General features: G+C 39.6%; 1 protein-coding gene across 2 annotated transcripts in view; it reads left to right on the top strand.

Moving 5' to 3' along the window:
* Positions 1-12,627, top strand: part of dync2h1 (dynein cytoplasmic 2 heavy chain 1) — a 571,463-nt gene that overhangs the window by 86,746 nt on the left and 472,090 nt on the right. For both annotated transcript variants that reach the window (XM_072577509.1, XM_072577508.1), the window contains exon 27: positions 1,687-2,069. In XM_072577509.1, the coding sequence (XP_072433610.1) occupies positions 1,687-2,069 (383 nt within the window). The remainder of the gene's footprint in view (positions 1-1,686; positions 2,070-12,627) is intronic.

Genomic DNA, 12,627 nt, shown 5'->3' with positions numbered 1-12,627 from the left:
GATCCTGGCACCAGGGAAGCAACACACCATTCTGATTTTTTGCTGCTGGGGATCAAGATCCCTTTGTAGTCTTACTAAACAGTGAAGAAGGTTTTCTCAAACTACCAATTTTGGTGTCTTTGGCAAACTTACTAACCATGCCTTGTATATTCTCATTCAAGTCAAATTCACCTTTTAAGCCCAGACTGCATGACTAATATTTCCTGAAATAAGAGTTGAGAGGATCATTGGAAATTACTGCTCATGCCTCATTAGCATAATTGGCCTGAGAACCCACTGTTAATCATGTCTGCACAAGGTACTTGGCTGAATTAAGACTTCAGTTTCATTGAGTATCTATCAAAATGAGTGATTGGAGCAGGATATATGAGGTGAGAAGAGGGAAATGTGACGACGAATCCTGTGGTGATGGGGATGCACTCCTGTTCCTTGTATCCTCAAGATATCTTCTAAAAATTGTTTTTTAAAACCTGCCTGGAGTTAGTAATTCTGGAGGCTATGAGCACAATTTGCAAGGATAGGATCTCACTTGCTGGTTAATTTATCCTTCAATAAGTATGAGTGCCTCATTTACAAAATTAATGGGCTAACATTTATTTTATGCATGGAAAGAGGATCTAAAAGAGGATCTCATGAGTTTAGTAGTATGATTGACATCTGCAGAGTTTGAAAGCAGGCAGTTCTTCACTGCTGAATTGGTTTGCCTTTGTTCCCATTTTACACTTGAAGAATAGATGCAACGCATGCCAATTTCTTCCCTGAGCTTCTTACTAACATTTTCAGATGACAATCTATGTAACATATCAAAATGCCTACTGAGATACAGGAAGAAAATGCATTTGAGAAAAAATAATTTTGAATGGAAGCAGGCTATTGGAACAAAGTCAGGGCTAACTGGAATAGTATTATGCACTTTTCTTATTTTTATGGTAAAGCCTTTTTACAATTTTCCTCTTCAGTAATTTCATCCATTGATTATAATGCTTTAAGACTAAATATAATGACAATGATTCAGCTGTGTACATAGGGTCCCTTTCTCAACTGCTTGCCCTTAGTTTGGCCCACTAAATTCTTCAGTCCCTCACCAGGTCATTTATGTATTTTCCTCCCTGCTGTCCTCTCATTTCAAATACTCGTTACACTTCACTCTTCTGTTTCCTTTCTTTCTCTTTGCTGTTTCTTTGCTGTGCTCTGAACACTTTCACAATAACTATGGGAGAATTAATTTTTTTTTGTAAATTGCCTCAATGACAACCCACTATTGTTTTAATCCATTAGTAATTACAAGCTATACAAATACAGATTATTTTTGTCATTCTTTACAAATATATCAGTGTCTGGAGCAACAACTACTTTAACCATTGCATGTGTAAATTGTATGCAGTCCAAGATTTCATTCATAATACCAAGTAATTCATGTTAACACATTCTGTGTTGCATGTTATAAAGCTCTGTTTATATTATTCTTTATTACTCTCCTAAATTCCTAAAGAATTTGCAGTATTCTCTACAGTGACTTCAAAGTAGATGCCTGTAATTGTTTGCTTAAACATAAATAAATTTTATTTTACTGTGACAATATCCTAACTCATTTCAAGCTCCTCTAGTTATTTATCAGTGTTGCTAAGAACTTGTAATTGACTAAAATATTTGAATAATAAGTATTGTTTGTAATTTTTCTTTCAGGAACTTAACAGTCGAGCACAAGGGGAAGTCTCCATTAGAGAAGCATTGCGGGAGCTTGACATGTGGGGTGCTGCATCCGTATTTATGATGACTGATTATCAAGATAGCCATAAAGTAACCATCAAGCTGATTAAAGACTGGAAAGACATTGTCAACCAGGTTGGCGATAACCAATGCCTACTCCAGACTTTGAAAGACTCTCCATACTATAAAGGATTTGAGGACAAAGTGTCCCTTTGGGAAATCAGATTAGCGGATCTTGATGAATATCTACACAATTTAAATCAAATTCAAAGAAAATGGGTCTATTTGGAGCCAATATTTGGTCGTGGAGCCCTCCCGAAAGAACAGGGGCGCTTTAAGAGAGTTGATGATGATTTCAGGTCAGTTTTAGAGAACATTAAAAAATACTATTCATGCAGATTTTTAATCAATAAAATTTGCCTTATTAACATGGAATACTAGGGAATAAAGTTTCTATTTTAGATGCAGCAAGGACATTTTGACTAAAATGTACTCAAAATTCAGTTCATGTGTAACCATAAGAATAAAATCCTCACAGTAAAAAGTATTTGTTAAGTATGTAGAAGTGATAAACTTGTAGACATTTATTGAAATAACTGAAAATAGGTTTATGTCAAAAAAAAGTAGTTTTAGAAAGTGTTCAGGTCTCCATTTTTGACTAATGTGTTCCAAAATAATTTAAAATTATGTTTAAAAAACATCTGCACCGAACTATTTGCTATTTTCCCATTGGTGTAGGCTAAGCCAATTTCTTAGTAAATTACGTATTATTATTAGGTATGGACACTTTTAAACAGACAAAAAGTTCTTCAATGCTTGTGCATTAAACTGGGGGTGAAGGCTACTTTGTAGGTAGGGCAGTTCCAAGACAAATCAGATTTCAAATCAATGTAAAGGGTCATGGAAACCTATGCGTGAATGCTTTGGGTGTATCTGACTTGGGTTAAAAAGACTGTGACTGTTTCAGTGCTTGTTCGACTAACTGTGTCTGTTTAGAAATGATGTTACTCGGAGACAGGATAGGAAATCTGCCAAGTTAACTACAATTGAATCAGTTTAAAACAGAAACATTGATACAGGAAATAGGCCATACAGACCTTTCAACCTACTCTGCTATTCCAGATCATGGCTGATCATCTACCTCAATGCCTGATTTCACCTTACCTCTATATCCCTTAATGTTATTAATATCTAAGAAATCAATTGATCTTTGTCTTGAGCATATTCAGTGACTACGCATTTGCAGCCCTCTGGTATAGAGAATTCCAAAGATTCTGAAACTTTGCAACATGGGAACAGTCCTTCTGCAAAGACCTTTATGGATTTGTAAGGTTCAATAAGATCACCTCTCATTCTTCTAAACTCCAGAGAATACAGGTCCAATTTCTTCAATCTTGCCTCATAGGACTGTCCTGCTGTGCCAGGAATTGATACCCTGAGACTCTGCTGCACTGCTGTTATGGAAAATACAATCAGCAATTTCCCCGATTGGGGTGACAAGATGCAAACTTGTCGAACTTTCAGAGAACATCTCTGGGACGCATGCACTAAACAATCTCACTGCCCTGTGGCCAAACACTTTAACTCCCCCTCCCATTCCAAGGACATGCAAGTCCTGAACCTCCTCCACAGCCAAATTCTAGCCACCTGATGACAGGCGGAAGAACGCCTCATCTTCTGCCTTGGGACCTTCCAACCACACAGGATCAATGTTGATTTCACCAGTTTCCTCATCTCCCCTCCCCCTACCTTATTCCAGATCCCTGCAACTCGGCATCACCCTCTTGAACTGTCCTACCTGTCCATCTTCCTTCCACCCTTTGCTCCGACCTATCACATTACCAGCTACCTTACCCCCAGACCAACCCTCCTCCCAGACCCCTTGCCCCCCCCCCCACCCCCCCCCCCCCCAACAAACGCACACACACACATTCCTGATGAAGAACTTATGCTCAAAATGTCGACTCTCCTGCTCCTTGGATGCTGCCTGACTGGCTGTGCTTTTCCACCGCCACACCTTTTGACTCTGAATACTCATAGACTGTCAACCAAGAATGACTATTAATTTCGACTCTTCTTTGCTGTAAGTGATCCTCAATCCAGAGCTGTATGTTACTCCCTATCTCATGTGCTCAAATCTTGTTTAACATGTGTGGAACTTTGATTAAAAGCCTTCTGAAAATTCAGTTATATCATATCCACTTGTTTCCCCCCATCTATTCAGCTAGTTACAAAAAAAACTTTACAATTGTGTCCCATGTGATTTTCCTTTCTTTCATTTGTGTTGACTGCCCAAAAAGGCTATTATCTTCTAAATGCCCTGTTATTGCATTCTGTATAATACATTCTAGTATTTTCCCAACTACTGATGTCAGCTAACAGGTCTGTATAGTTTCAACCTTTATTCTGCCACATTTAAATTTGGAAGTAGCTAATCTGAACACAACAAACAGAATGTCTCTCCATCAAGGAGATGTGTGTCTAGTTTCAGCAAAAATGTTTAACCTACTGTGTGTGCCACATTTGAATAACTTTTTATCCATATGTCAATTTTGCCAAACTGAATATCTCTTTCAATCGGCTAAAGTTCAATTCAACCTGTGTTTAACAAAGATTAATGGATGTCATCACACTGGAAAAAATACCACTTTGTCCTTTTAGAACATAGAACATAGAAAAGTACAGCACAGAACAGGCCCTTTGGCCCACGATGTTGTGCCGAGATTTAATACTAATGTAAAATATAGTAACTTAACCTATGTAAACCTCAACTCACTGCTATCAATGTGCATGTACAGCAGTTGCTTAAATGTCCCCAAGGACTCTGCTTCTACCACCACAGCTGGCAACGCATTCCATGCATTCACAAGTCTCTGCGTAAAGAACCTACCTCAGACGTCTCCTTTATACCTTTCCCCTAATTTCTTTAATCTATGGCTTCTCGTATCAGTCAATCCTGCCCAGGGGAAAAGTCTCTGGCTATTGACTCTAACAATTCCTCTCATAATTTTGTACACCTCTATCAGGTCTCCTGTCTTCCTCCTTCTCTCCAGAGAGAAAAGTCCGAGCTTATTCAATCTTTCTTCATAAGGCAAGCCCTCCAGTCCAGGCAGCATCCTGGTAAACCTTCTTTGCACCCTCTCCAAAGCCTCTGTATCTTTCCTATAGTAGGGCGACCAGAACTGGACACAGTATCCTAAGTGTGGTCTCACCAGGGACTTGTAGAGCTGCAGCAAAACCTCGCGGCTCTTAAACATGATCCCCTGTTAATGAAAGCCAAAACACCACATGCTTTCTTAACAGCTCTATCCACTTGGGTGGCAACTTTGAGGGATCTATGTACTTGCATACCCAGGCGGCACGGTGGCACAGTGGTTAGCACTGCTGCATCACAGCGCCAGAGACCCGGGTTCAATTCCCGCCTCAGGCGACTGACTGTGGAGTTTGCACGTTCTCCCTGTGTCTGTGTGGGTTTCCTCCGGATGCTCCGGTTTCCTCCCACAGTCCAGGTCAGGTGAATTGGCCATGCTAAATTGCCTGTAGCCTTAGGTAAGGGGTAAATGTAGGGGTATGGGTGGGTTACGCTTTGGAGGGTCGGTGTGGACTTGTTGAGCCAAAGGGCCTGTTTCCATACTGTAATGTAATCTAATCTGTAATCTGTAATCTATAATCTATCCCTCTGTTCTTCCACACTGCCAAGAATTCTGTCTTTAATCCTATATTCAGCATTCGAGTTCGACCTTCCAAAATGCATCACTTTGCATTTATCCAGGTTGAACTGCAAGTGCCATTTCTCAGCCCAGCTCTGCATCCTGTCAATGTCGCGCTGCAGCCTGCAGTAACCCTCTATATTATCAATGACACCTTCAACCTTTGTATCATCTGCAAATTTACTAACCCACCCCTCAACCTCCTCATCCAAGTCATTTATAAAAACTACAAAGAGAACACAGGGCCCAAGAACAGAGCCCTGCGAGACCCCACTCAACACTGACCTCCAGGCAGAATACTTTGCATCTACAACCCACACTCTGCCTTCTGTCAGCCAGCCAATTCTGAATCCAGATAGCCAGATCTCCCTGTATCCAATACTTCCTGACTTTATGACTGAGCCTACCATGGGGAACCCTATCAAATGCCATGCTGAAGTCCATATACACCACAGCCACTGCTCAACCGTCATCGACCTGTCTTGATGCCTCCTTGAAGAACTCAGTAAGACTTGTGAGGCATGACCTGCCCCTCACAAAGCCATGCTGACTGCCTTTAATCAAACTATGCTTTGCTAAATAGTCATAAATCATAGCCCTCAGAATTATTTCCAAAACTTTGCTGACCACAGACATAAGACTGACTGGTCTGTAATTGCCAGGGATTTCCCTGTTACACTTCTTGAAAAGAGGAACAACATTTGCATCCTTCCAATCCTCTAATACTACTCCTGTGGAGAGTGAGGAGGCAAATATTCTTGCCAGCAGCTTAATAACCTCCTTTCTCGCTTCCTGGAGCAGCCTAGGATAAATCTTCAAAGTTTGTGAGAAGATTTATAGCTCGGGTGCTTGTTGTGGTTCTGTTCGCCTAGCTGGGAACTTGAGTTGCAGACGTTTCGTCCCCTGTCTAGGTGACATCCTCAGTGCTTGGGAGCCTCTTGTGAAGCGCTTCTGTGATCTTTCCTCCGGCATTTGTAGTGGTTTGAATCTGTCGCTTCCGGTTGTCAGTTCCAGCTGTCCGTTGCAGTGGCCGGTATATTGGGTCCAGATCGATGTGCTTATTGATTGAATCTGTGGATGAGTGCCATGCCTCTAGGAGTTCCCTGGCTGTTCTCTGTTTGGCTTGTCCTATAACAGTAGTGTTGTCCCAGTCGAACTCATCTGCGTGTGTGGCTACTAAGGATAGCTGGTTGTGTCGTTTCGTGGCTAGTTGGTATTCATGGATGCGGATCGTTAGCTGTCTGCCTGTTTGTCCTATGTAGTGCTTTGTGCAGTCCTTGCATGGGATTTTGTACACTATATTGGTTTTGCTCATGCTGGGTATTGGGTCCTGGTCAAGACTGTATCCCAACTCCTCTAAGTTTTCATTTACAACAAGTTCCCTTTCCTGGGTGAAAACTGAAGGAAAAAACTCATTTTGGGCTTCCCCTATCTGCTCAGACTCCACGCACAAGTTCCCTACACGATCCCTGATCGGCCCTACCTTCTCCCTGATCATTCTGTTATTCCTCGTGTATGAATAAAATGCCTTTGGATTCTCCCTAATCCTTATTGCCAAGCCTTTTTCGTGCCCCCTCTGGGCTTTCCTCAGTCCGTTTCTGAGCTCCTTTTCTAGCAAGCCTGTAACCTTGTAGCTCTTTGCACACTTTGCTGCAGTTTTACGCACTGAAACTTAGCCTCGAACTGAAAGTTATTGAATTGCTGCACTGAATGAAATATTACATTACTTAAAGTTGTACCTATCTTCGCCAGTATTTGGATCAACATTTCTCTTTGGTTAAGTGAATAATTTTCGTTAACATGGGAAAAATAATCTTACTAACCAGAACTTACAAGAAGTAGTCATGCCACTTGAATATTTTATTTAAAATAGAAAATAAATATGCTATAACATATAAAAACAAAATACTATGGCTGCGAGAAATCTGAAACCAATACAGAAAATACCACAAAAACTCAGCAGGTCTGGCAGTATCTGTGGAGAGAGAAACAAAGTTTGCATTTTAAGTCCAGTATGACTTCTCTTCAGAACTGGCACAGCTTTCATGGACGTTGATATCTATGATATATATTGTGACAAGTTGAGACCCAAGCACTGATCCTTGTGGCTATCCACAAATTACCTCCTGCCATCCAGAAAAAGATCCATTTATTCCCATTCTCCTTTCTTGGTCTAGTAACCTATTCTGAATCCATGCCAGTGTATTACCCCTAATCCTGTGAGCTTTAATTTTGCCCACTAACTTCTAATTTGGAATGTAATCAAAAGCCTTCTTCAAATCCAAATAGATCACATCAACAGGTCCTCCCTTATCTATTCTACTTGTTACATCTTCAAGAAAAGTCCAGAAGAATAGTTAAGCTTTTTCCTTTCATAAACCCATGTTAAATTTGTTTAATCCCATTAATCGTTTCCAAGTCCTCTGCTGCCATGTCTTCTATAATAGACTCGAGCATTTTCCTTCTACTCATGTTAGTTTAATTTAACTGTTACCATCTCTCCCTCCTATTTAAAATAGTGGGGTTACATTTGCCAATCTGTAGGGACTGCTGTCAAGTTTATCGGATTTTGGAAGATGACAAATGGATCAAATATTTTCTGGGCAACTTCTTTGAGTATCTGAGATACAGATGATCAGTTCCTGGGGATTTGTGAGCCTTCAGTTCTATTATTTTCTGAAGCACTATTGGTTTTCTTATTAATACGGATTTTCTTCAATTCCTCCCTCTCACTAAGTCCTTCGTCTCCTAACATTTCTGGCAAATTAGTTGTGTAGTCTTTTGTAAAGTCCAAACCAAAATGTGTTCAATTCTTCTGCCATTTCTTTGTGTCTCAATGTAATTTCCCCCCATTTCTGACTGTAAGATGCCTGCATTTGTCTTCACTAATTTTTCTGCTTTAAATATGTATCAAAGTTTTACAGTTCAGTTCTTATGTTCCTAACAAGTTTGATCTCACACTCTATTTTTTTTCCTTTGTGATCAGTCTTTCAATTCTCTTGTGCTGAATTCAGAACCACTCCCAGTCTTAAGGCTTCCTGCTTTTTCTGTCAATTTTATTATTCTCTGTTTTTGATTTAATACTATCCCTAATTTCTTCTGTAAGCCATGGTTGAGCCACATTTCCCATTTTGCAGTTGTTATAATTCATGTATGCATTATAAATCACGGCCTATCCACTGACAGCTCTTTCAGTAAGTTTCCTCAGTCCATCATTATCAGCTCATGTTTCATACACTTTGAGATTCAATCCCAGTTTCAGATTCAACTCCTTAACTCTCCATCCTATTAAATAATAATATCATTTTATGGTCACTCTTCATCCAGTGGACCCCAAAAAAGATTGCGAATTATTCCTTTCTTATTGCGCAGTATCCAGTTCAGGATAGTCGGCTCACCATTTGGTTTATCAATGTATTGGCGTCAAAAACCATTACTCTAGGAAATGTTCCTCTGTAGTATTATTGTTTGTGCAATCTATATCTCGATTAAAATCACCTATGATTACAGTTGTATCTTATGGCATGCATCACTAAACCCTTGTTTACTACCTTCCTTTACATCTTGGCTGTTGGTTAGTGGTCTATGGACAACCCTCAACAATGTTTTCTGCCTCTTGGTGTTTTTATCTCCACCCATATAGGTTCCACATCTTGATTTTTTTAAGCCAATATGATTGCTTAGTAATGCATTAATTATTTCCTTCATGAGCAATGCTACCCTATCTCTTTATCCTATTTTCCTGTCCTTTCTAAATATTGAATATCTCTTAGTTCCCATCGTTGGTCACCCTGCAGCTATCTCTCCAAAATTAGAATTACTTTTTATCATAACAATGTATATCTAACCATCTATTAATTCATCCACGTTATTGAGTCATACAGCAAAGAAACAGATCCTTCAATTCAACTCATCCAAGCCTACCAAGTTTCCCAAACTAAACTAGTCCCATTTCCCAATGATTGGTTCATGTCCCTCCAAACTTTTCCTGTTCATGTACCTGTCAAAATGTCTTTTTAAATGTGTAACTGTACTTGCAGCTACCACTTATGCTCTATGAAAACATTGCCTTTCAGATCCCTTTTAAATCTTTCTACACTCACCTTAAAAATATGCCCTCTAGTTTTGAACTCTCCCACCCTAAGGAAAAAGCAGTTGCTGTTCACTTTACCTCTGCCCCTCCTGTTTGTATAATCCTCCATAAAGCCACCCTTCAAACTCCTATGTTCCAGTGAAAGAAGTCCTAGCCTCGACAGTCTCTCCTTATAACTGAAACCCTCCAGTCCCGATAACATCATTGTAAATCTTTTCTGCAACCTCTCCATTTTAATAATATCCTTTCAAAGCAGGGTGACCAGAACTGTACACAATACTGTTCCACATTATGCCTTTAGGGGTGGCACAGTGACTCAGTGGTTAGCACTGCTGCCTCACAGCACTAGGGACCCAAGTTCAATTCCAGCCTCAGGCAACTGTCTGTGTGGAGTTTACACATTCTCCCTATGTCTGTGAGTTTCCTCAGGGTGCTCCGGTTTCCTCCCACAGTCCAAAGATGTGCAGGTTAGGTGAATTGGCCTTGCTAAATTGCCCGTAGTGTTAGGTGCATTGGTCAAGTGTAAATGTAGGAGAATGGGTCTGGGTGGATTGCTTTTTGGAGGGTCAGTGTGGATTTGTTGGGCCAAAGGGCCTGTTTCCTACACTATAGGAATCTGATCTAATCTAAACTTGGCCTTTTAACCCTGTTATTCATCTTAGCTTTATTTTGCATTATTGCTTTATTTGTTTTTCACCCTTTTTTCTGTCTTTACTTTTGCTTTCTTTTCTTTCATTTCTATCCATGTTTCCTCTTTTTCTGTTTCCCTTATCAGATTTCCAATCTCCTACCATTATAATTTTAACCCTCCCTGATAACACTAGCAAACAGCCCATGAAAGCTGCATGACTGGATTAATAGTTCTTGGAATAAACGATTTCATAATTAATTTTCTAGAAGATTGTTACCAGTTGTTCTGTTTGAACAGTTACAAATGGCTAATATCCATCAGAGTGGATTAGGAAGCTTTGTGGCTCTGATTTAACTGATAGACTTACAGTAAATGGATGGATGAGTGAGTGAGTTTTCATGAAAAAGTGTATACAAATTGAGTAATGTCATTGATTAAACCAGTAATATTTGATGTTAAGAAATTTAAAAGATGAAAACTTGGATATATATATTTTTTGACCAACTTGTTCAAGCATGCTATAGCACACATTTAGAACAGGTAGGATTTGAAGCTGGGTCAATGTGGAGACATTACCACTGTAATGGCCAGAAGGAAGACCTAGATAACCAGAAATTTAATACATATTTTTAACCAATCTGCTCAGACATGTTATGATACATGTCTTGGGAGGTTGAGACTTAATATTGTGTCCGTAATATAATAAACATCCCAAGGTACTTTATAGAAATGTTACAAACCAAAATTTGATACTGAGCCATGTAAGGTGGTATTAGGGCAGATGACCAAAAGCTTGGCCAAAGATTTATGTCTTAAAGACCACCTTAAAGGAAGAAAGAGAGGTTTAGAGAAGGAATTCCAGAGCCTACGTCTTGGCAACTGAAGGTAGAGCAGTTAAAATTGGCAATGCTCAAGAGGCCAGGCTTAAAAATGTGATCTCCTCTCTGATTATTTTAGGGTGGGGTGAGGAGGAAGTTGCAACTGAGGATGAGAATTTCTAAATGTAAGATTTGTTTAACTTGGAAGCACTGTTGGTCAGCAAGCATCAAAATGATGGATGAATGGGACTTAGTGCAAAATAAAGTAAGAGCAGCAGTTTTGTAGGAGTTCAAGAATAGCATGTTCAAGTCAGTCAGAAGTATGTTGGTTTAGTCAAGTCTTGAGATAGCATTAGCATGGATGAGGGTTACAGCAATCAATGAGCTGAGGTAAGGGTGAAGTTATGGGAGTAGAAATAGGTGACATTCATAATAATGCAAATCAGTGGTCAGAAGCCCATATCAGTGTCATATCACTTCAGATTGCAAACAGTCTCAGACAATTGCTTGGAAGAAGAGTGGCAACAGACATTGAAGCAGGAGCTAAGGACAATGGGAAGGATTTCATGGTCAGTTGGGTTTTATGCCCCACCAGCAAAAAAGACTCACTGATTACTGGCAGGCTGCTGCACAGCCATTTGGGCATGAATCATTTTGGGGTGAGACTTTCATCCTCTTCTGGTTTACTAGCAGCTCTCTGGTCCCAGAAATACCTTTGGGAGCCAGAAGACATTTTGGTGTAGCCTTTCCACCTGCAGGATACTGTAAAATACTGTCTCATGTCTTTGTTTTTTTCTCATATTTGATTGGATGAAATTTTGGGGAGTCAATACTGGAAACCAGATAAGCAGGCTGATAATTTAAAGACAGTGGAGAAGTTCAAGAGAGTTGGTGCGCAGAATAAATGATAGTCTATTTAATTATAGGCAAAATTCGTCAAATTCATTACTTTGATGTGCAATTAGTGGGCATTTAGCAAAGTGTAGGTTATTTATGCAGAGCCTGGAAATGAAAGATAATGACAGCATATAAACAACATTTTTAAGTTTAAACACTGACAAAACTCTGGGCTTTAAAGGATGTACTTTGGGAAATCGCAGCTCGTTTAGTCATAATCTGTCAAAACGCATTTAACTTAAGAATTATCCCTTGAGTCTGGAAATTTGCCTTATTTAAGAGAAAAACAGGAAATTATAGGCTGGATTTTTACAGAAGGCTTAAGACCTAACTAAGCAACTGGAACGAAGTTGAAATGAATCAAGGCTGACCATTTAACAGATCACTTTGACATTCTGCTGCTCCTGTGCCACCTCTCAATTAGACCTGACTTCATCCCGCATGTGCCCCAGGTGTGAAAGTTATACTGTCACGCCTTGACTGGGAAAAGTGCACTACTGACGATTATGCTTATGGTCTACAGGCCATCACAGAATGTAAAACATCCCCAATTAAATCACCAAGATGACTTCACTGACTGACTGCTATTTAGGACAAAAGTAATTCACACCAGGTATCCTCATTGACAGAAAAATTTTTTGTAACATGCTTAACTTTAACAAATGACAGTGAAAATAATAATTACTCGTGTACTATTATGTGACAAACTACATAACTTTGAAAACAGGAAATGCACACAGTCATTCACAACGAAGATAGACAAAAGAC

Source organism: Chiloscyllium punctatum, chromosome 9 (genome assembly GCF_047496795.1).
Source record: "Chiloscyllium punctatum isolate Juve2018m chromosome 9, sChiPun1.3, whole genome shotgun sequence".
NCBI lineage: Eukaryota > Metazoa > Chordata > Chondrichthyes > Orectolobiformes > Hemiscylliidae > Chiloscyllium > Chiloscyllium punctatum.
Note: the sequence above shows the minus strand (reverse complement) of the source record. Positions and strands in the feature narration are given on the sequence as shown.